The 24,296-nt window shown below is 45.4% G+C and overlaps 1 protein-coding gene across 4 annotated transcripts in view; it reads right to left on the reverse strand.

Moving 5' to 3' along the window:
* The window catches only part of ZBBX (zinc finger B-box domain containing), a 437,896-nt gene that overhangs the window by 45,588 nt on the left and 368,012 nt on the right, over positions 1–24,296 (reverse strand). For 3 of the 4 annotated variants that reach the window (XM_063916186.1, XM_063916188.1, XM_063916187.1), the window contains one exon: positions 10,973–11,079. In XM_063916186.1, the coding sequence (XP_063772256.1) occupies positions 10,973–11,079 (107 nt within the window). The remainder of the gene's footprint in view (positions 1–10,972; positions 11,080–24,296) is intronic. The other variant, XM_063916189.1, reaches the window with a different exon arrangement.

Below are 24,296 nucleotides of genomic sequence, written 5' to 3' on the forward strand. Positions count from 1 at the left end.
GGAGGTAGACAAAAAATGTGGAGGTGGTTGTTTAATCACATTTTATATGGAAAATTTTACTTTCACATTTATTAAATGTGGCGATAAGACATAAGTAATGTAACATTAGCATCAAGCTGCAGCTTTACTCTAATGTTACACTTAAGTGTATACGCTAGAATGCCTGGTGGAAACACTACTGTTTTAGCATTAGACATTTCTTGGGTCACGTGTGACTCAACATACTTATTTGTTATGCTTTTTGCAACAAACTTTTTACATCTACACCCCCCATTATATTTATTTGGTTTGCCTCCTGACCCTGGTGTGCTAGTAAGACAACTTCCTATATACCTTCCTATATGACTTCTCATTGTTTTAAAAATGGGGGCTCAAAAGTAAGTTGTTCACCAAGGTGATCCTAACATTTCCTGCTAAAAATAAAATAATTGTTAACATTTTCCTAATAGTTGTAATCCTTATCCCTACATGTTCCTAAAATTAGATCAAAAACTACATCTGAAACTACTCTCAGATTTCCGTCTAATATTTGCTCCTAGCCCTAACCATACCTAAATAAAATCCTAATTGTTCGAGCTTTAAAACTAGAGCAAAGATTTAGCAATTCTTAGTTCTTATGTGTTCTAGTTGGAGCAGAAAGTAACCATGGTTAAATCTCTTTCTGCGAGGTACACTGGAATCCCCAGGGAATACATCGGGGTGTAGAGTTGGATCTTGATCCGAGGCACCAACAGGCTAAAGGTTTGAATGTTCCCAGGATGCATTGCACCACCTCCTCTACAACCCCGCCTCCAGGCACTGGAGCTCAGTTTCGTTAACCAGTCCAATGCAGTAGCAGGTAAAAGAGACGGTAGATGTTAGTCACATAGAACCACATTCTCACGACAGGAGAAGGGACTAGCGGCTAATGCCATACAAACCCAAAGAAGCTAAGTGCGTCAGGGTGGGCGCCTTGTGGAATCCAGTGTACCTCGCAGAAAGAGATTTAATCATGGTAAGTTTACCATAAATCTACTTTTATGCAGCGGAGTACACTGGGATTCCACAGTGAATACATTGGGGATGTCCTAAAGCAGTTCCTCATGGTAGGGGATGCGCCATAGCGGGCACAAGAACACAGCGTCCAAAGAAAGCATCTTGGGAGGCGGAAGTATCAAAGACATAGAACCTGATGAACTTGTTCACTGAGGACTACGTAGCCGCCTTGCACAATTGTTCAGCGGACGCGCCACAACGGGCTGCCCAAGAAGGTCCAACAGACTGAGTAGACTGGGCTTTGATAACAGCAGGAGCTGGAAGACCAGCCTGTGCATAGGCTTGTGCAATCACCATTCTAATCCATCTGGCCAAGGTTTGCTTATTTGCAGGCCAGCCACGTTTGTGAAAACCAAAAAGTACAAAAAAGGTATCTGACCTCCTGAGGGAGGCAGTCCTTTCTACGTAAATACGGAGAGCCTGTACCACATCCAAAGACCGCTCTTTGGAGGACAAACCAGAAGAGATAAAGGCGGGAACCACAACCTTTTGGTTAAGATGAAAAGATGATACCACCTTAAAGTTCAGAAGAACTGCCCGGTCCCGGTGAAAAATCAGAAAGGGTGGACGACAGGACAAAGCGCCTAAGTCAGACACCCTCCTAGCAGAGGCAATAGCCAGTAAAAACACAACCTTAAGCGTAAGGCATTTAAGGTCCACAGACTCAAGAGGTTCAAATGTAGACTCTTGTAGGGCATTTAAGACAACAGACAGATCCCATGGAGCCACAGGAGGGACATAGGGAGGCTGAAACCACACCGACAAGGCAGATATATGAACCTTGAGGAAGGCCAGACAAAGGCCTAAATCTAGGCCTTGTTGCAGAAAAGCTAAAAGCCTAGAAGTTCTGAACGAATAGGCATCATAATTCTTAGCAGCCCACCATGTGAAGTAAGAGTTCCAGACCCTGTAATAAATCCGTGCAGAAGCCAGTTTGCGGGCCTACAACACAGTTTGAATAACCGCCTCAGAGGCCTCAGGAGTGAAGCTTCAAGAGCCATGCCGTCAGAGACAGTCTGGCCAGGTCCGGATAGACAAAAGGGCCTGGACGAGGAGGTCTGGGCGTTGAGGAAGTAGAAGAGGACGCTCTATCGATAGACCCTGCAGGTCTGAGAACCAATGCCGTCTGGGCCACGCTGGAGCGACTAGAAGTAGTATTGCTTGAACTTCCATAGTACCCTGGGCAGGAGTGACACTGGAGGGAACATGTATGGCAGCCGAAAGTTCCATGGAATTGCCAGTGCGTCCACGAACGCTGCTTGAGGATCACTTGTCCTTGATCCGAAGACCGGAACCTTGTGATTGTGTCGAGACGCCATCAGGTCTACATTTGGTAGGCCCCACTTGTCCACTAGGAGTTGAAAGACTTCCGGATAAAGACTCCACTCTCCGGCGTGAACATCCTGACGACTGAGGAAATCCGCTTCCCAGTTGAGAACTCTGGGGACGAACACCGCCGATATTGCTGGCAGATGGCGTTCCGCCCAACAGAGGATTTTTGATACTTCCAGCATTGCCATGCGGCTTTGAGTACCTTGATGATTTATGTACGCCACCGTGGTGGCGTTGTCTGATTGTACTTGAACAGGCCTGTTCTCTACTAGGGGCAGGGCCAGTGTCAACGCATTGAACACCGCCTGCAATTCCAGAATGTTTATCGGGAGGAGAGACTCCTCCCTGGTCCACCGACCCTGGGGAGAGTGTTACTCCAACACCGCGCTAAAACCCGCAGACTGGCATCCGTTGCCAGTAGGACCCAGTTGGAGATCCAGAAGGGATGGCCCCTGCTCAACTGTTGGTCCTGTAGCCACCAGCTCAGTGACAGACGAACCTCCGGAGTCAAGGAGATCATTTGAGACCTGATCCGATGAGGCAGGCCGTCCCACTTGGAAAAGATTAACCTCTGCAGTGGGCGGGAATAAAATTGAGCATACTCTACCATGTTGAAAGCCGATACCATGAGGCCTAGTACTTGCATCGCCGAGTGTATCGACACTCTTGGGCGAGAGAGGAAATATCTGATCCTGTCCTGAAGTTTCAGGACTTTCTCTGGAGAAAGAAACAATCGTTGGTTGTCTGTGTACAGTAGAGCCCCCAGGTGCACCATGGTCCGAGCAGGGACCAGCGAGGACTTTTTCCAGTTGATGAGCCACCCATGGGCTTGTGGGAATTGGACCGTCAGCTTCAGGTGACTGAGGAGAACCTCTTGGGAGTTCACCAGGATCAGCAAGTCGTCCATATACAGCAGGATCCTGATTCCCTGACGGCGGCGAAGAGCCGTCATCACGGCCATTACTTTTGTGAAGATCAGAGGGGCCGTGGCCAATCCAAAAGGCAGTGCCTGGAATTGATACTGTAGGTTGCCAATAACAAACCGCTGATATTGCTGATGCGACATGGCAATAGGTATTTGCAGGTAAGCATCCTGTATGTCCAGGGATACCATATAGCCTTCGGGTTCCCTGGCCAGCACTATAGAGCGCAAAGTTTCCATATGGAATTTGGATACTCTCAAAAACTTTTTCAATGACTTGAGGTTGAGTATAGGCCAGAAGGACCCATTTGGCTTCAGAACTAGAAACAGGGTCGAATAGTATCCCTGCCTCTCTGAGACAAAGGTACCAGCACTACCACTCCTGCATCCAGGAGGGATTGCACAACCAAGTGTAGAGCTTGCGCTTTTAACGGATCCAAAGGGATAACCGTTGTGCAAAACTGGCGAGGAGGATGTCTCTTGAAAGAGATTGCGTACCCGTGAGAAACAACTTCTTGCACCCAGATGTCCGAAGTGGTCTTTAACCAGGCCTGGGCGAACTGCAGAAGTCGGCCTCCCACCCAGGATTGTTTAGATTTAGGCTTAGTGGGTTTGGAAGCACGAGCCTGTTGCGGATACGCCTTACCCTTTGCTTTCCCTGGAGGTCGAAAGGAATGAAAGGTGGTACTCTTAGCCTTCAGAGCAGAAGGATTAGTATTTGGGAGACACGCAGTCTTGGCAGTAGCCAAGTCAGTTACAATCTTGTTCAGATCCTCCCCAAATAGGATATCTCCCTTAAAAGGGAGCACCTCCAAGGTCTTTTTGGAGTCCAGGTCCACCTTCCAGGACCACAACCACATTATTCGATGAGCCAGGATAGACGTAGTAGATGCCCTGGCGGCCATTACACCGGCATCAGAGGCCGCCTCCTGAATATAGTTGGAGGCTGTGGTAATATAAGACAGAAATTGTCTGGCAGTGTCAGAAAAATCCTGAGGCAGCTCATCCTCAATTGCCTAAACCCATGCTTCAATTTCTTTCACAGCAAAGGAGGCTGCCATAGTGGGTCTATGTACCGCACCAGTAAGAGAGTAAATAGACTTCAGGCATCCCTCCACATGCTTATCCGTAGGTTCCTTCAGTGAGGTGACAGTGGTGACAGGCAGAGTAGATGACACCACAAGACGGGTGACATGACAGTCCACCGGCGGTGGAGTTTCCCACTTGATACTCAACTCCGCAGGGATAGGATAACTTGCTAGCATCTTTTTAGACAGGGAAAATTTCTTTCCTAGCGACGACCAGGATTCCTGACGTATGTCAATTAAGTGGTCAGAATGTGGTAAGACTACTTTAGCAACCTTATGACGTTTGAACTTATCAGGTTTCTTAGACACAGTAGTAGGTTCAATGTCATCATCTATTTAAAGAATTAGCTTAATAGCCTCCACTAGGTCAGGAACATCAACCTGGGTTGTAGCTTCCTCATCAGAAGCAACTGTATCAGTGTCTGACGGATCAGTATATTCCCCATCCTCATCGGAAGAATTATCCGAAATATTAGTGGATTGTGAGGAAGAAATGGCCCGTTTAGATGAGCCCTTGGCCCCAGAAGGACGTGGGGTAGACTTTTGTCTAACCAAGGATTGATTTAATTGTTGTAATTGGGTAGACAGAGTATCCGCCAAGGGCGGATTAACTACAGGGACAATATGTGGCTACAATGACACTGGAGGTCCTACAGGGGGCACAAGACGTGTCACAAGTGTACTCAGCATACTTGAGAATGCTGCCCAAGGTGGGACCTGATTGGCCCAATATGGGGCTCAGTAAGAATTGTGGCATAATGGATAGCTTCATAATTCTAATACAGTTATTCCCCCATTCCAGGTCAATCGCTTTCCCGTTTAAGCAGTTTATATTACTGCTTACGTTGTTAAACAAACATAAATGATAATTTAATTTCATAAGATATTTTCTCTTATGTCCTAGGGCATACTGGTAATCCATTTAGTACCATGGGGTATAGGCGGGTCCACTTGGAGCCATGGGCACTATAGAAGTTTGATAACGTGTGCTGGCCTCTTCCTCTATTCCCCGCCTACCAGGCTCAGTTTAGAAAATGTGCACGAAGGAGCCGGTCACATCTCTGGAAGTTTCTGAAGAGTTTTCTGCATTTATTTTAAAAGTTTGTTATTTTCTGGTAGGACTGTATGGCACCAGCCTGCCTGCTTCGTGAGACTTAGGGGGGGGGGAACGGCTCAACCCCACTAAGGCATAATGGTCCCGTTCCCCGCTGACAGGACGCTAGCTCCTGAGGGAACTATTTGCAAGACCCACCACGGCGAGCGTACATTCCCGCAGCAAGTGGTGAGTACTAAGCCGGCGTCCTGGTTAGCGGGTCGCCGGCCATTATGGCGGCATTAGGGTACGGAGACGCACGGCTTCTACACGGGGTGGAATGAGTCTCTAGACTTAGTACACTGTAGTGTACACAGTACCTAGACTGGCAATACAGGCTTAAAAGGGGACTTACTCCATTTTATGCACTTAGACACTAAGCCAGTATAAAGAAGAGCGGGAAAACCGTGTGCCATTGCAGGGGCGGGGCTTCAATATAAGCGGATCCAGCAGCTCTCAGGCGCCATTTTCCCTCACTGCAGCAACACAGACGCTGAGTACAGGGACGTGCAACTCCTCCGGAGAGCCTCCAGATGACCTCAGCTTTACCAGGGGGTCTTAGCAGGGGGGAGCTATATACTAGTGTACTAAGGGGGTCATTCCGAGTTGATCGTTCGCAGTGCAGCAATCAGGTGAAAAAACAGCATTTCTGCGCATGCGTATGGGCCACAATGTGCACACGCGTCATACGGGTACAAAGCCCGTTGTGGTTGTGCACAGGTTGTAGCGAAGTTTTCCTTCGCACTGACGGCCGCAAGAAGATTGACAGGAAGGGGGCGTTTTCTGACCGTTTTCAGGGTGTGTTTGCAAAAACACAGGCGTGTCTGAAAAAACGCAGGCGTGGCTGGGCATTCGCTGGGCGGGTGTATGACGTCAAACCCGGATACGAATAGGCTGAAGTGATCGCTAGCGCTGAGTAGGTTCAGAGCTACTCTGAAACTGCACAAACTTTTTTTGCAGAGCTCGGCTGCACAAGCGTTCGCACTTCTGCTAAGCTAAAATACACCCCCCAGTGGGCGGCGGCATAGCGTTTGCACGACTTCTAAAACTAGCTAGCGAGCGATCAACTCGGAATGACCCCCTAAGTCCCTAATCTAGGTACTTAGTCTGTGTCCCGGCTAAGCTTGGCTTTAGCGATAAGAGCGCCGTGTGCTGGTTTATCCTCTCTCTGTGTCTCTCGGGAAGGGCTCTTTGTGGGTTACCTTTTTCCTGTGTGTGTGCTGTTAACGCTGCTGTATGTCAGGCAAAGAGTGTGTTTCACGTAAGGCACAGTGTTCCTCTTCTCCAGGGGGTTCACTAGTGTGTACTCAGTGTAGAATCCCTTCTCAGGCTAGTAGGGTGGAGCCAGCATGGCTGGACTCCATTACAGGGATGATTTCCACCATCTCTACTAAATTATCTCGTAATGAGAAAGAGATGCAATACTTAAGACAGTTTATGGTTGAGTTTATGCAAAATGACTCAGTACTCAGACCAGCGTCTCAGTCCTCTACCATTGGTCAGCAAAAATGTACTTTGGCCTATATCCTGCATTCTGACTCTGATAATGACGGGACAGAAATAGAGGAAGGGAAGGAGGACATAGAGGTAGGGGATGGTACTCTGTCGTAAGGTGTAGAGGCTCTCATAGCTTCTATCAGAGAAGTCCTAAATATCCCTGATAAGGTGACAGAGGAGTGTGAGGAATCATACTTTAATATAAAGAAAAAATCCTCAGCCACTTTTCCTGTGTCAAAGGAAATAAAAACCCTGTTTGAAGAACTGTGGGTTAATCCAGATAAGAAATTTTAAATTCCTAGGCGGTTATTTTCATCTTTTCCTTTTCCTCCTGAGAATAGGAAAAAATGGGAAAATCCACCGATAGTGGATACATCAGTCTCCAGGCTCTCAAGTAAAATAGTACTACCTGTGCCTGGTGCAGCCTACCTAAAGGATACAGCTGATCGTAAGATTGAGACTGCACTCAAATCTTTGTATACAGCTGCAGGGGTGGCCCAGAGACCCACTATAGCATGTGGGTGGATTACTCGAGCCATTGCTAAATGGTCTGGTAATTTAACTGAGGAAATTGTTTTACTCCTGAAACACATACAAGACTCTGCAAACTCTGTGGTGGAAGCCATTAAAGAGATAGGTTTGCTTAATGCACATACCACACCTATGGCAGTGTCGGCATGCAGGGGATTATGGCTGCATCATTGGACTGCTGACGCGGATTCCAAAAGGTGTGGAAGGCCTGCCGTTCACAGGTGAGGTCTGATTTGGCGACGAACTCGACAAGTGAATCTCACGAACTACTGCGGTTAAGTCCACTTATCTACCTTCTGCAGCTCCGCCAGCTAGGAAGGCCTACTCAGGACCCAATTTACAGTCCTTTCGGACTGCAAAGTTTGGGGGCAAGGCCAGAGGTTCTTCTACCGCCGCCAGAGGTGCTAGAGGTAAACCACGCAGACCAGCGACTGCTGGTCCACAGGAACAGAGCTCAGGCTCTGCTTCCTCAAAACCTTCTGCATGATGGTGGACCGCAATGCCTTGGAGACAGGCAGGTGGGAGCCCGGCTAAAATTCTTCAGTCACATCTGGACAGGACCTTGCCAGGATCCCTGGGTCATAGACCTTATATCCCAGGCTACAGGCTGGAATTCCAGGATCTCCCACCTCAGATTCTTCAAATCAGGCTTACCAGTTTCTCAAGAAGCAAGAATAACCTTACAAGAAGCCATTCAAAAACTGTTACAGACTCAGGTCATTGTTCCAGTTCCACCTCATCTACAAAACAAGGGATACAATTCCAGCTTGTTTGTAGTTAAGAAACCGGACGGTTCGGTAAACCGATTCTGAATCTCAAGTCATAGAACTCATACTTACGAGTGTTCAAGTTCAAGATGGAGTCTCTGAGAGCAGTGATCTCAGGTCTGGAAGAGGGGGAATTCCTAGTGTCTCTGGATATCAAGGATTTGTACCTTCACATACCGATCTGGCCGCCTCATCAGGCTTATGTACGATTTGCACTGCAGGACTGTCACTACCAGTTTCAGGCCCTGACATTTGGTCTCTCCACGGCACCGATGGTGTTCACCAAGGTGATGGCAGAGATGATGATGCTACTCCGCAAACAGGGAGTGAATGTCATTCCTTACCTGGACGATCTTCTGATAAAAGCTGCAACCAGGGAGCAAATGTTGGAGAACATTGGTCTCATAACCAGATTACTCCTGGATCATGGGTGGACTCTAAACCTGCCAAAATCTCACCTAGAACCAATGCAGAGGCTTCATTTCCTAAGAATGATACAGGACACAGATTCTCACTGAGTGTTCCTTTCCTTGGAAAAGGCAATGATAATCCAGTCGATGGTTCGGAGTATCTTGAAGCCGACCTGAATCTCAATACATCTATGCATCCGCCTTCTGGGGAAAACTGTGGCTTCTTACGAAGAAATTCAGTACGGAAGGTTTCATACGAGGCCCTTCCAGCTGGATCTGTTGGACAAATGGTCCGGATCGCATCTTCACATGCACCAGAGGATTCGTCTGTCGCCGAAAGCCAGGATCTCCTTCCTCTGGTGGCTACAAACTTCTCACCTAATGAAGGGTCGGAGGTTCGTGATTCAGAATTGGATTCTTTTAACCACAGACGCAAGCCTCAGAGGTTGGGGTGCAGTCACCCAGGGGGTACAGTGTCAGGGAAGATGGTCAAGTCAGGAAGTCCAATAAACATTCTGGAGCTCAGGGCTATCTACAGCGCCCTTCTGCAGGCCTCATCTCTTCTTCAGAATTAGGCCATTCAAGTCCAGTCGGACAACGTGATGGCGGTAACGTACATAACCCGACAGGGTGGAATGAAAAGCAGAGCCGCAATGTCAGAGGTGTCAAGAATTCTCCTCTGGGCAGAAAAACATGCTGCGGCATTGTCGGCGATCTTCATTTCGGAAGTAGACAACTGGGAAGCAGATTTTTTCAGCAGACACAACCTGCACCCAGAGGAACGGGGCCTCCACCCGGAGGTGTTCCAGTGGCTGACACGTCGGTCGGGTTATCCACAAATCGACATGATGGCTTCTCGACTCAACAAGAAGCTCAAGCGGCATTGTTCCAGGTCGAGGGAACCACAGTCAGTAGCGGTCGATGCCCTCACAACTCCGTGGGTCTACCAGCTGGTGTACTTGTTCCCTCCAATTCGTCTGAGCCCAAGAGTTCTCACAAGAATAAAAAGGGAAAAAGTGCAAGCAATCCTGATTGCTCCAGACTGGCCGCGAAGGGCCTGGTATGCAGATCTTTTCGAGATGCTAATCGAAGATCCATGGCCTCTGCCTCTTCGAGAAGATCTTCTGCAACAGGGCCTGTTCGTTTATCAGGACTTACATGGCTATGTTTGACGGCATGGAAGTTGAACGCTTGATTCTATCCAGGAGAGGGATTCTTGACAATTGAACGCTGGATCAGGCTCACTACCCAGCATGCTTATTTCACGGCAGGTTTGCAGATCCCAAAATCTGTACAGGCCCACTCTACTAGGTCGGTGGGTTCCTCTTGGTTGGATGCCCAGGGTGTCTCGGCATTACAGCACTGTCGAGCAGCTACTTGGTCGGGTTCTAGCATGTTTGCCAAGTTTTACAAGTTTGATACCTTGGTCTGTGAGCTCTGAGGACCTTCAGTTTGGTCAATCTGTTCTGCAGGAATTTCAGTACTCTCCCACCCGGTTTGGGAGCTTTGATACTTCCCCATGGTACTAAATGGATTCCCAGTATCCCCTAGGATGTAAGAAAAAAAGGGATTTGAATTACCTACCGGTAAATCCTTTTCTCGTAGTCCGTAGGGGATACTGGGCGCCCGCCCAGTGCTTCATTCTTCCTGCATGGTTGCTTGATTAAGTACTGTTGTTTGGTTCAGCTGTTGCTGTTCCTATTTTCAAGTTTGGTTAGCATGGCTTTTCTCTTGTTCTGGTTGTGCTGGTTCGAAATCTCACCACTTTCCTTCTCTATTTCCTTCTCTTAAAGTATGTCCGTCTCCTCGGGCACAGTTTCCTAGACTGAGTCCGGTAGGAGGGGCATAGAGGGAGGAGCCAGCACATGTTATCAAACTTCTATAGTGCACATGGCTCCAAGTGGACCCGTCTATACCTCATGGTACTAAATGGATTCCCAGTATCCCCTGCGGACTACGAGATAAGGATTTACCGGTAGGTAATTAAAATCCTATTATTTGTATAATACATAATGTCACACTTTGGACCACCTTGCCACTGCCAGTCAATACAAAGAATACAGTGTGAATGTGCAGTACATAAGTATGTATTACCCATTCATCATTTGCATAGACATGGCATACCAAGGTCTGCTACTGCTTATGTCCGCTGTAACTGTACTTTTAGGAAGCCGTGCCACAGAACTATAAACCAAGATGAACATAAAAACAAGAACATTCCTAAATGTTTTACTACAAACCAGTATGTATAACAAATATTAGATGAAACAGAATGAAAAGATGTTATGTAATTTTACCTGGGGCACGTTTACCATTAAAGCTGTATCCAAGCTCTGTCTGTCCTTAAAGCTTTTGTACTGTATTGATTTGCTGTCTTCCAAATGTGATGCTGTAAGAAGATGATCTGTATTGAATGTATTAAAAGAGTATACATAGCTGTCAACTGCTTAATTGTCCTGTCACACTCCTGTTGACTTCAGATAACAGCACAGTCTATCACAAGCTATGTGGAGGATGAACATCACTCTTATACATGTAGCATATTTTGCAGATTGGTAAAACAATTCATACATAAAAACTTTCACACCTTAAATAGAAATGTAACAACTTCCATTTTTTTAGTACAGGCCATTAGCAGTGCTTTGCAACACTTACTGTCAAATACAGTGAAGACAAAGGAGCAGTTTGCATCAATGCACAACTAATTGGCCTAATTAGAGAATTAAAAAAGAAAGTGTCTGTAAATGTTACAATGATTCACTCTCCCAAAGTTAATATTTATTTCCACAGTTTATTTCATGCAAAGCTATCACTGCCACAAAAAAACACTCAAAAGTATAAAAGTGGAATGGGTTTCCTGACATAAAAATTGTTGTGCTGTCTTGGGGAATGATTTTATTGAATAACATCCAATCTATATGAGCAGTGCTTAAAGTGGTCCTAGAGAGGGGGTGGAACTACTTAGATGCAGCCATTAAGCCTATAATAAACAATCATGTTTATTATAGGCTTAATGGCTGCATCTAAGTAAGAAAATAAGATCAATATAATAGAAAAAGGTTCTGGATGGATAAGATCAACCTCTCCTCGGTAGGAGACATCTGAGTGGCGATTATATAAATAAATAAATAAATAAATAAATTTGTATATCTATATATATTTATCTAAGTACACACATATATTATTTTTTTTATATATACCTAATTGTCTCTGTATGGTTAGTATTATTTACTATGAAAGAATTCCTATGTATGGAATATCGATTCTTAAGTCTATGCGATTATATTTATTTATGATTTTAAGAGTATAAGATGAACAGACTCTGACTACACTAAATCCTAATCCGGAAGTTGTGTGGAACGCATCTCTGAAGCTCAGTCTGTCAATGGCTAAGGAGCGTTACAATCTGAAACCGAGACGTGAGAGGCACACGTGATTTAGAGAGGTCAAGTGTATGTTGCAGTACATAGACGTATGCGCTCCACTCGGAAACGAGGTCTGGTAAGGAGACGCTATGTACATCTGCAGGCGGGAGAATAGCCGCTATTTAAACACGGCCACGGAGACATGGGGTTATACTTCTCTGAGGAAGCCGCTGAATGCATTAAAGGCGGAGAAACGCGTAAGAGGCCCCCAATACTTGCCCGGTACCGGTCCGATTTTTCAACTACCTGCAGGCACCTCCTCCATTGCTTGGATACTCCAGATATGGCACCTATAATGGGATGATTAAAGCACCAGGAGCCGGGAGATACCACTACATGGAACCAGAGGCTAAAACAGGTTTTTCACTTACCAACCAGTGTGTACCACTGCTATTGTTTCAAAGCTAAAGAAAACAGCATGCTGTACTAATTACTAACACTATTTCTGACGGTTGTTGCAACTAATCAGCTAATATCAGTGACACTAATTACTGCACCGCTAATTATCCCTAATCATATAGAGTCAAGAGACTAACTAATCAGCTGAGCTTGAAAAGCCTATATACTAACCATACCAATAAGGCTTGGAGTTAAATTGCATTTGTGTTTAATGCTCTGCAGGACTGACCGGCACGTAGGATGAGATTTGTTATTATTAACTATTGAAATTTTTAAACTGTATTAATAAAGGTACATATCTTTTTAACAAGCGCTGTTATCTGTGTGTTCAGTTTCTGTTTTTTAAGGGTAGAGTACTCTCCCTTTCAACAGCTGCTATTGATTAGTATGTTCCTTTATGTTGATTTTAATTTATGTGTACCTATTTCTACCCAGCAACTAGCGCTGAGACATTCTTTTGTGTAAGTTATGCCCCCAGTTGGTGTGCCCCCAGAAGTTATGCTCCCACTTGGTTATGCCCCCAGTTGGTTATGCCCACAGTTGGTGTGCCTCCAGTAGCTATGCCCCCCCTAGGTGTGCCCCCAGTAGTTATGCCCCCAGTTGGTTATGCCCGCAGTTGGTTATGCCCACAGTTGGTTATGACCCCAGTTGGTTATGCCCCCAGTAGTTAGGGCCCCAGTTTGTTTGCCCCCCAGTAGATATGCCCCTAGTTCCCCCCTCCAGTATCGCTGCTTACACACAAAAAACTTGCCAGCCTTGCTCCTGCATCCGGACCACAGCCTCCGTCTGGCGATCGCTCCTCTCAACTATGGGAGAGACGACATCTCTCCCATAGCGCCACCCAGCCGCACACTGCCTGAGCCGGAAGCCGGAGCTCAGGAGTGAGCTCCGGCTTCCGGTGTCCACTTAGGGGGAAAGAGCCGGCGCCCACTGGTAACACAGTCTCAGCAGGCACCCGGCATTTACCTGGGTTAGGTGAGCCGGAGGAGGCGGAACTGCGTTCCGTCTCCAAATGGAACTGGCGCAGTTCCGCTCCATTCCGGCTCACTTTAACCTTTGTATATGAGTACTAAACTAAATCAAGGGCACTGGAAACATGCATGAATCCTGTAATTGTCTGAGCGGAGTGTTTCTAAACATACTTATTTTAATTAAAATTAGCAATTGCATTTTGGGGCATGGCCACAGGGGGAAGGGAGTATGCGGCAGATTCATGGAGCTCCCCGGGCCATTAATCCTGCCAACAATCCTGAGCCCTTCCAGAGGCGCATCTGGACTGCACTTGTTCCCCTATCCCTCTGGGCAGCGGCAGGCGTCCATTCCAGCCATCCGTGCCGAATTCCAGACCGCGGCGGCCGGTGTCCGGTACTGAGGTCTAGGCCTTACATAGAAACATAGAATTTGACGGCAGATAAGAACCACTTGGCCCATCTAGTCTGCCCCTTTTTTATCCTTTAGGTAATCTCAACGCTTTTTGAACCTTAGTTCTTTGTTAATTCTTTGTAAGGATATTCATATGCCTATCCCAAGCATGTTTAAATTGCTCTACAGTCTTAGCCTCTACCACCTCTGATGGGAGGCTATTCCACTTATCCACTACCCTTTCTGTGAAGTAATTTTTCCTTAAATTTCCCCTGAACCTGCCTCCCTCCAGTTTCAGTGTATGTCCTCGAATTCTAATACTTCTCTTCCTTTGAAGAATGTTTCCCTCCTGAACTTTGTTAAAACCTTTGGTATATTTGAAAGTTTCTGTCATGTCCCCCCTTTCCCTTCTCTCCCCCAAACTATACATGTTAAGATATTTCAGCCTTTCCGGGTAAGTTTTAGGCCATGCACCATTTTAGTTGCCCTTCTTTGTACACTCTCTAATGTATTTATATCCTTCTGGAGATATGGTCTCCAGAACTGGACACAGTATTCCAGATGAGGCCGTACCAATGACCTATACAGTGGCATTATGTACTTCTTTTTTCCTGCTACTGATTCCTCTCCCTATGCAACCAAGCATCTGACTTGCCTTTCTCATTGCTTTGTTGCATTGCTTTCCTGCCCTTAAGTCACTTGAAATAGTGACTCCTAAATCCCTTTCCTCCTCAGTAGTTTCCATTATAGTACCCTTGATACTATATTTAGCCTTTGGGTTTTTGAGACCCAAAGGCATGATTTTGCATTTTTTAGCATTAAACTGTAGTTGCCATGTTCTTGACCATTTTTCAAGCCTAGCTAGGTCATCAATCCTTTGTTTTGCCCCTCCTGGTGTGTCTACCCTGTTGCATATCTTTGTATCATCTGCAAAAAGGCATACTTTCCCTTCAATACCATTTGCAATGTCACCAACAAAGATATTAAAGAGAACTGGTCCGAGTACAGATCCCTGGGGTACTCCACTGGTAACATTTCCCTCCATAGACTACACTCCATTAACTACAACTGTCTGTTTCCTATCCTGCAACCAGGTTCTTATCAATTTAACTGTTTTATAATCCACCCCCACACTTTCAAGTTTATTTAGCAGTCCGTGATGTGGGACAGTGTCAAATGCCTTACTAAAGTCTAGATATGCTACATCTACAGCTCCCCCCTGATCTATTATTTTCATCACAGAGTCAAAAAAAGTCAAAAAGATTTGTTTGGCATGATCTCCCACTGGTAAATCCATGATGTTTTGGATCCTGTAAGTTGTCTGATTTATGATATTCCACAACTCTTTCTTTTAACAGTTTTTCCATTACTTTCCCTACTACTGATGTAAGGCTTACTGGTCTGTAGTTACTTGCTTCTTCCTTGCTTCCGCTTTTATACAGTGGAACTACATTCGCTCTTTTCCAGTCCTCTGAAATGGCACCTGTATTTAGTGACTGGTTAAATAATTCTGTTAATGGTGCCACCAGCACATCTTTTAGCTCTTTTAGTATCCTTGGGTGTATCCCATCTGGCCACATTGATTTATCCACTTTTAGTTTTGAAAGTTCTGTTAGGACCTTCTCCTCTGTAAATGTAGTTTCATCTACCTTATTTTTATGAATGTCCTTGCAACTTTACTGTGGCCCCTTGCCTTCTCCTTCTGTAGTAAATACTGAGCAAAAATAATTATTTAGGTGATCAGCTATTGCCTTTTGTCTCCCTCCACCAAATTCTCACTCTCTGTCTTAAGTCTTATTATTCCTCCATTTGATTTTCTCCTTTCATTTATATACTTAAAAAAAAAGTGTTGCCCCCTTTATCTACTGACTGGGCCATTGTCTCCTCAGCTTCTGCCTTGGTACGTCTGATCACTTTCTTAGCATCCTTCCGTCTGTCAAGATACACCTATTTGTCATTATTATTTTGAGTCTGTTTGTATTTCCTAAAAGCCATTTTTTTGCTTTCACACTAGTTGATACTTCTTTTGTGAACCACACTGGCTTCCTTTTCCTGGTGCTTTTCCTAACCCTTTTAATACAAAGGTCTGATGCCCTTAGTATTGCACTTTTCAGTTTTTACCACCTCTCCTGCACCCCTTCCAAGTTCCTCCAGTCCGCCAATGAATCACTTAAACATCTCCCCATTTTTGCAAAGTCAGCATTTCTAAAATCCAACACCTTTGTTTTTGTGTGACAGGAGTTGGATCCTGTCTTTATACTAAACCATACTGCTTGATGATCATTGGATCCCAGGTGCTCACCCACATATATGTCGGATATCCTGTCACCATATGTAAGAATGAAATCTAATATTGAGTCTTTGCGAGTGGACTCCCTCACCTATTGCTTGAGAGATGCTCCCTCTAAGGAATTTAGAAATTTGACACTTGTAGCTAAACTTGCAAAGGACACCTCCCAATTTACATCAGGTAAATTAAAGTCTCCCATGATTATGACTTTTCCCTTTAAAGCCATTTTAGAGATGTCCAACAATAAGGTTCCTGTCCAAATCCTGCCCCTGGCCTGGTGGTCTATAGATCACCCCAATGTGAATAATGTCCTTCTCCCCGGTTTCTGTGGGGACCTTCCCTGGATCCCCAGGCTAAATTTTGAATCTCCGGCCACGTGGCCCCCGAGTGTCTACCTCCACGGACCGGAGACAGCGTCCGGCGCCACCGAGTGCCTGGGGTGTGAATAGACCCCCCTCAAGCCCCTGGGTGTCCCTACCTTGCTGCTCAGTGAGCCCAGCATTTGGGGACTGCATTCCTGCAAAGAGGGAGTGGGAGCTGTGGGTCCGGCGCCCATCTTGGAAGAAGCTCCCTCAGTCAGCATTACACTGTTATACAAGTCTGAGGAGACTGTTCAGCTGGGTGAGCTATTCCTGTAAATATTGTTCATATCTCCTGTTACTCTGACACAGACTGCCTTTATTGACACTGAATATTTGGGACTTTATTGCCACCTAAATCTGTCTGTACTTTTACTCTGCGACACTGCCTGAGCTCTCCTCCCTGTCTGACTGTCAGTTCATACTCGGTCACCATGGTGAAGGAGGGCCAGCGCATGGCTGCGGCTAAATTGGAGAAGTATGTTAGACAATCTACCAGCCAGCCATCACAGTCATTTCCTACATCTTCTCCTCTGGCTCAACCTGATCCCCATCCTTACCTCAGGTTCCTCTACATCACCTTCTACTCCCTCCATTCAACAGGTCTTGGAAGCTATAGCGGGCAGTGAACAATGGCCCTCATTCCGAGTTGTTCGCTCGGTAATTTTCTTCGCATCGCAGCGTTTTTCTGCTTAGTACGCATGCGCAATGTTCGCACTGCGACTGCGCCAAGTAATTTTGCTATGAAGATAGTTTTTTTACTCACGGCTTTTTCTTCGCTCCGGCGAACGTAATGTGATTGACAGGAAATGGGTGTTACTGGGCGGAAACACGGCGTTTTATGGGCGTGTGGATGAAAACGCTACCGTTTCCGGAAAAAACGCAGGAGTGGCTGGAGAAACGGGGGAGTGTCTGGCCGAACGCTGGGTGTGTTTGTGACGTCAAACCAGGAACGACAAGCACTGAACTGATCGCAGATGCCGAGTAAGTCTGAAGCTACTCTGAAACTGCTAAGTAGTTTGTAATCGCAATATTGCGAATACATCGTTCGCAATTTTAAGAGGCTAAGATTCACTCCCAGTAGGCGGCGGCTTAGCGTGTGTAACTCTGCTAAAATCGCCTTGCGAGCGAACAACTCGGAATGAGGGCCAATGTTTATCCAACAAAATGGAGAAAGTGCAATGCGCTCTTTCATTGTTGAGACAAGATGTTCAACGCATCCGCGAGAAAGTGGGTGAGGCCGAGACGCGGGTCTCCAATCTAGAGGATCTATGCGGCCCTTTAAAGCAAACCCTTTCAACAGTGTCCCAGCAGGTTTCATCATTGCAAAGCAAGCTCTTGGACATGGAAGGACGCCTACGCAGGAATAACGTACGGTTTGTAGGCTTGCCTGAGAAAAAAGAGGGGTCTCATCCTGCAGAATTTCTGGAGTCGTGGCTCAAGGAGCTATATGGTGCAGACGCCTTTACTTTACAGTTCGCGGTGGAATGTGCCCACAGAATACCCTCCAGGTCTCTACCTCCTGGTGCCCCTCCACAAACTTTTATTTCAAAATTCCTGCATTATAAAGATCATGACTCAGTTCTTTGCCTGGGTCATACATAGGGCCTACTCCTCAGGAATGGTGTCAGGGTGTCGGCGTTCCCGGACTTCACTGCAGATATCCAAAAAGACAGGGCCCAATTCATGCCTATAAAGCGCCATCCCTGGGACCTGAATCTCTCCTATTCTATGTTATTTCCATCCAGGCTTCGTGTGGTGGCGGAGGGGAAGACTAAATTCTTCAAGAGAGGCGGCTGTCTGGCTGGACAGATATGCGCCCATCAGCTGGCTCCAGATTGACCTCCTGCATTGATATTTCTGAACTTCTGTGCCTCGGTTATTCAAGTATAAGTCCGGGGAGCCTCCTTGCTTTGGTGGTTCTGGGCTTCATCGAATAGCATCTAGAGGTTTCTCTTAGGAATTTAGATCTTTAGAGTTTTGTTAGGGGTACGAGTATGCCAAAGTTTGGGGAGGTATACAGGGTGGGGGTTTGTTGTTGTGGAAATGTTTGTTTTAGTATGTCTTTTTTCCTTTCTTCAGTTTATTGTTTTTCACACATACGTACTGCAACTTGTGACGTGAAGGTACACTGCATTGGTTGGCACAGCTTACAACTTGGGGAAGGCAGACGGCATGGTTTTAGGGATATAAGAATCTGTTGTTATTTTGGCCTGTTGTATGAGAGGCCTCCTTCAGTGGGTTCTGACCCTTTATATGCCTCAATAAGGCATCTGCATATCTGGCTGCTTTTGCTAACGGGTCTCCAAGAACGTCTTGCATGGTATTGATTCATAGTGATTAGACAAATACCTGCCATAAAATGTCCAGTAGGGAAAAAGAGAAAGCCCTTGAAACTAACTTTAGGGATCTAGAGATCCGATACTTGACAGAAGACCCCCCCTGCGCTTAAAACGCATTGGCTGATAGGTGGCTAACCATGCTGACTGAGCTATCAGATAAAACTCACGTTCTCTTCTGTTTCGAGCTACTAATATATATATGCAAGCAGATAGACCTGGCAGCTTGCTGGCCCATTTAGTACACTATGACCGACCTGGGACTACCATTACGCAAATGACCGGTCCTGATGACACCATTGTTGACACCACGATAGACATTGCGCAGTTATTCCTCTCTTACTATGGTGATAGTCTCGGCTGGCATGCTCAGACGAGGACCTATGCCTTTATTTAACAAATATAACTCTTCCCAAACTCTCATCTGAGGCTTGTGACCTCCTAGATGCACCTATAACATTGGACGAGGTGACTGTGGCAAATGGATTGTCTCCAAATGGCAAGTCACTGGGTTGTGACGGAATCCCCACTGAAGTATGCAAACAACATATTTACTTTTTTGGCCCCAGGTTGCATACTATGTTTTTAGATATATTTGCTAACAATCAATTTCCCCCTTCACTGTCTGAGGCTATTATTGTAGTACTGCCTAAACCCGGTAAGGACCCTAGGCTTTTAGACTCTTATAGACCAATCTCCCTCATTCCCACCAATTCTAAGATCCTGGCAAAAATGTTTTGTCGATTCGGCTTAACACGGTTATTACCTCCATAATTCACCCGGATCAATACGGCATTATGCCTGGAATGTCCACCTCTATCAACCTGCGCAGACTGTATACCATTCTGCAAGCTCCAGACGACTTCCCCTCAGACTCGGTCGTGGTCTCTTTGGATGCAGCCAAGGCATTTGACAGTGTTGAATGATCTTACCTGTGGGAAGTCATGAAATGTATGGGCTTCGGCCCTAACTATATACAATGGACCAAACTGCTTAACCAACATCCAAGTGCCAGGATCTCAGTAAACGGATATATTTCTTCCTCTTTCAAATTGTCCCGGGGCACCAGACAGGGATGCCCTCTTTCTCCCACATTGTTCGCCATAGCCATCGAGCCTTTGGCTTGTTTGATAAGATCGCATCCAGACATTATAGGAATTGTTACAGGCCCTCGGATAGATGAGATCGCCCTATACGCAGATGACCTGCTGTTATTTTTGCATGACTATGCCACATCTATGCTTATTCTATTACAGGTCATTGAGGACTTTGTCAGCTTCTCTGGCCTCCATATAAACTTGACCAAGTCATTTATAATGCCTGTCATTGGCCCCCATCCCACTGTTCCAAAAATGTCTCTGCTGCTTTGCTGGACAGACCAATTTAAGTACCTCGGTATCCAAATTACGAATGACCCTTCTGACTTCATACCTCTGAACCTTGACCCGCTCATGCAACAGATTACGCACAAATCAAAAAATTGGTGTAAACTCCCGTTAACAGTGACTGCAGGGTTAGCCTCATTAAAATGATATTGCTGCCTAAAATCTTGTACAGTATTTTGCAATCTCCAGTATACATTTTCCCGACATTTTTTTTACGAAATTGAATAGTATATTATCGTCTTTGATATGGGCCAAGAAGAGACCTAGAATACAGTTGAATAATCTCACCAGACAGAAAGATGATGGTGGACTAGCTTTACCCAATTTTCAAATGTATTACTACGCCGCTCAGATGACACACATTAGTACCTGGATACAGGGTGTTGATGTCGGTTCTCTACACTGCGTGTTTCTCCAATGCTACTATCCTGGCATCTCTTCTACGCAGGTTCTATTGAGCGGGAACATATCTCAGTTTTCTCCTCGCATTGTCTTTCAGGCTACAAAAATTTGGCTTTCCCTGAGAGTTCTTCTCAAATTTGACAGCCTGGACCGGATACTCTCCTCTGGTACTCTACTTGGCTCCCTGAATTGAAAACTCTTGAGGGAAGAGAGGTTTGGGCTTCTAAATCAATAGTCTCAATATCCCAATTGTGCAGTTGAAGACACTTTAAAATCTATTCAGCAATTGAAGGACGAGTTGTATTTACCCAATTCATACTTCTATAGATACTTAAAACTTTGGCATGTCCTACAGACTCAGTTCAAGAATTCACCCCCTGTAATCCTCCCATTTCCCATTAAGACCTTTGTAAGCAAACTGGGTCGAGTCAAGGTGAACTTGCCCTGGAGTATCCATGTACGTTCACTAAGTCCCCTAGATTTCAACAGATTCAGCTTTTTATTTTACACAGAACTTACATGACACTGGCAAGGCTGGCCAGGTTTGGGGCTGGTCACTCAGACATCTGCCCTAAATGTGGGGTTGCTTGGGGTTCCTTTTGGCATCTTGTGTGGGATTGTCCATCGCTACAGGTGTTTTGGTCTGGGATCAGGTCGATTCTGGAGAGAACAGGGATATCTAGAAGCGTGCTTACCTCAAAGTTTTGTCTCTTGGGAATGGGAGGCCCTGACTCCTTGTCCAAATGGGAGAGCCTGTACGCTCGCAATATATGCGCCTTGGCTAAGGTGTGTCTTGCGAGATTGTGGATGGCTTCTAACTGTCCCTCACTATCTGCATTTCAGGCCTTGGTGAATGACACTCTTTCCAAAGACCGTTACATATATATGAAAAACAATGCTACTTCTAAATTCGAGAAAATCTGGTCCACCTGGCTTGAATCTTCATACTCCTCCCCTGACCTTATACTATGGAGGGCATTAGGGTCCTACAACGAACTGTGCCCTGTGTTGATACCGTGCTCTGTGTACTCTATAAATACAATGATACTTCTCGTTCTTTTTTCCCTTCTCTTTCTCAGTCTTTGGGGGTTTTATTTCTTTTATTTTCGTAGGGTTTTATTTAGGTTAGTTATTTACTTGCAAATGCAAAAATAAAGGGACATTTTTTTTAATGACGGCTAATATAATGTTTACAGATTTCGCTACCTCTTTACAATATATGTTTTTTCCTGCCAGCATGGGCAACTATAGAGACGGTGCCTTTTTTGACTTGGGATGACTTCCCAGGCAAATTGTTTCAGATGTGTTATATTACATTTTATAAAGCGCTTCATGCTTGCTATGTTATGTATATGCTCCAAAATGTTGTAATGCAAATGTGTACTGCACTTGTTTCACATGAACTATGCGTTATCTGTACATTAATAATAATCACTCTATTTAAAAAAAATTAGCAATTGCATTACGTTTAAGCTGTGCTTGACTAAAGGGAGAAATGCATTTTTTATTTCTTATTTAGCTGGGTAAATGTGTAAACAAAACTATGTATGCAAAAATAAATTCTTATACCTGCATAAAGCAAAAGACCAGCCTATAAATACAGCTGTCGTGTAATATCACTTCATCAGCAGAAACATGGGAACCTGCTGACTGTGGCACTCCTACCAATTGTTATGTTCTTATCCGCTAGATGGTCCAAAAGGGTCTGGTTCTTGCCCCTAATATGTTAAATAAGAGGCAGTTTCTCAACCCTAGACTGGTTCACAAGGGACATGTTCTCATCCCTAGACTAGTACACAAGGGGCAGGTTCTTATCCCTAGACTGATATACAAGGGGCAACTTCTCATCCCTAGACTGAGACACAAGGGGCAGGTTCTTGTCCCTAGACTGGCACACAAGGGGCAGGTTCACATCACTAGACTGGTACACAAGGACAGGTTCTCACCACTAGACTGCTACACAAGGGGCAGGTGCTCATCCCTAGACTGGTACACAAGAGGCAGGTTCTCATCCCTAGACTGGTGCACCAGGGTCAGGTTCTCACCCCCAGACTGGTAAACAAGGGGCAGGTTCTCATCCCTAGACTGGTACATAAGGGCCTGGTTCTCACCCCTAGACTGGAACACAAAGAGAAGGTTCTCATCCCTAGACTGGTACACAAGGGTCAGGTTCTCATCCCTAGACTGTTACACAAGGGTCAGTTTCTCACCCCTAGACTGGAACACAAGGGGCAGGTTCTCATCCCTAGACTGGTACGCAAGGGGCAGATTCACCACTAAACTGGTACACAAGGAGCAGATTCTCATCCCTAGACTGACAGACAAGGGTCAGGTTCTCACCCCTAGACTGGAACACAAGGGGCAGGTTCTCATCCCTAGACTGGTACACAAGGGGCTGGTTCTCACCACTAGACTGGTACACAAGGGACAACTTCTCATCCCTAGACTGGGACAGAAGGGGCAGGTTCTTGTCCCTAGACTAGTATACAAGGGGCAGGTTCTCACCACTAGACTGGTGCACACGGAGCAGTTACACATGCATTTACAGTACAAAAAGAAGATGAATAAACATTAAAACATCTCTGTGAAGTGCTGTGGAATGTGTGTGCACTATATAAAAAACTGATAATAAACATACAGACAGAGCTAAACATGTGGACTTACAGACAAAAAGGACCTACAGATGTCCTCTTACTGAATGTGGCAGAAAATGCTATTGGAGTTTTTCTAAATAACTAAATACAAATGTCTGTTACATTATATTGCATAGCACTATGGTGAATTTTCTACTGCGCAGTGCTGTTATTAATCTGGTACATTGTCATGCATGCACTAGCAGTATTTACTATATATGTTTATCAAGGCGGCACAGACCATGCACTCTCCATTGGTTAAACCTCTGTGGCTGCTGGCTACACCACCTCGAAAGACTGGCCACACCCCTAAACATGGGCCCTACCACTGCTTTCCCCCGGTCGGCCCCCCATGCCCTCTCCGATGCTGATTAAAGATGAGATTCTAAAGCAGGGGTGGGTAATAAGTGGCCCTTCAGCTGCTGTTGAACTACACATCCAATTATGCACTGCCATAGTTTTAGCATACTAGTAGCAAAATTGTGGCAGAACATGCTGGAATGTGTAGTCCCATAGTAGCTGGAGGGTCGCTTATTGTCCATTCCTGTTCTAAGGAATTAGATAGTATCACATCCAAAGTCCTATTTAATATACAAAATTTGTAAAGTATACGCTGAATAAATGAATATACAGTACTCTGGTAATAATGATAAGTGACAGATTCAAATGTTTTTTGCCCGCCCTGTGCCCAACAGAGCAATTCCATTGGTGTTCCAATTAGGCACCCATTATTTATGCTCACCAGAGGGGGTGAGCAGAAATGTGTGCAAAGTCCAGCTTTTCATAAATTTTTATTGTCGCATACTATACTTTAGTTGGGCTTAGCCGATTTGCGTGGCTAAACCAGTGATAACGGGCACGACTAGTAAGAAAAACAATGGCCACTAAATAACATTTGGATCTCCCCCTATCAGTCACAGGTAGCAAGTCATCATGGAGAGAAATAGGTTTAGCTAAATTTAGTTTTCTTCCAATTAACTGTTCCTTCCAGCTAGAGTATTACATGAAAGCACTGACTTGAACATAA

Source organism: Pseudophryne corroboree, chromosome 4, assembly GCF_028390025.1.
Source record: "Pseudophryne corroboree isolate aPseCor3 chromosome 4, aPseCor3.hap2, whole genome shotgun sequence".
NCBI lineage: Eukaryota > Metazoa > Chordata > Amphibia > Anura > Myobatrachidae > Pseudophryne > Pseudophryne corroboree.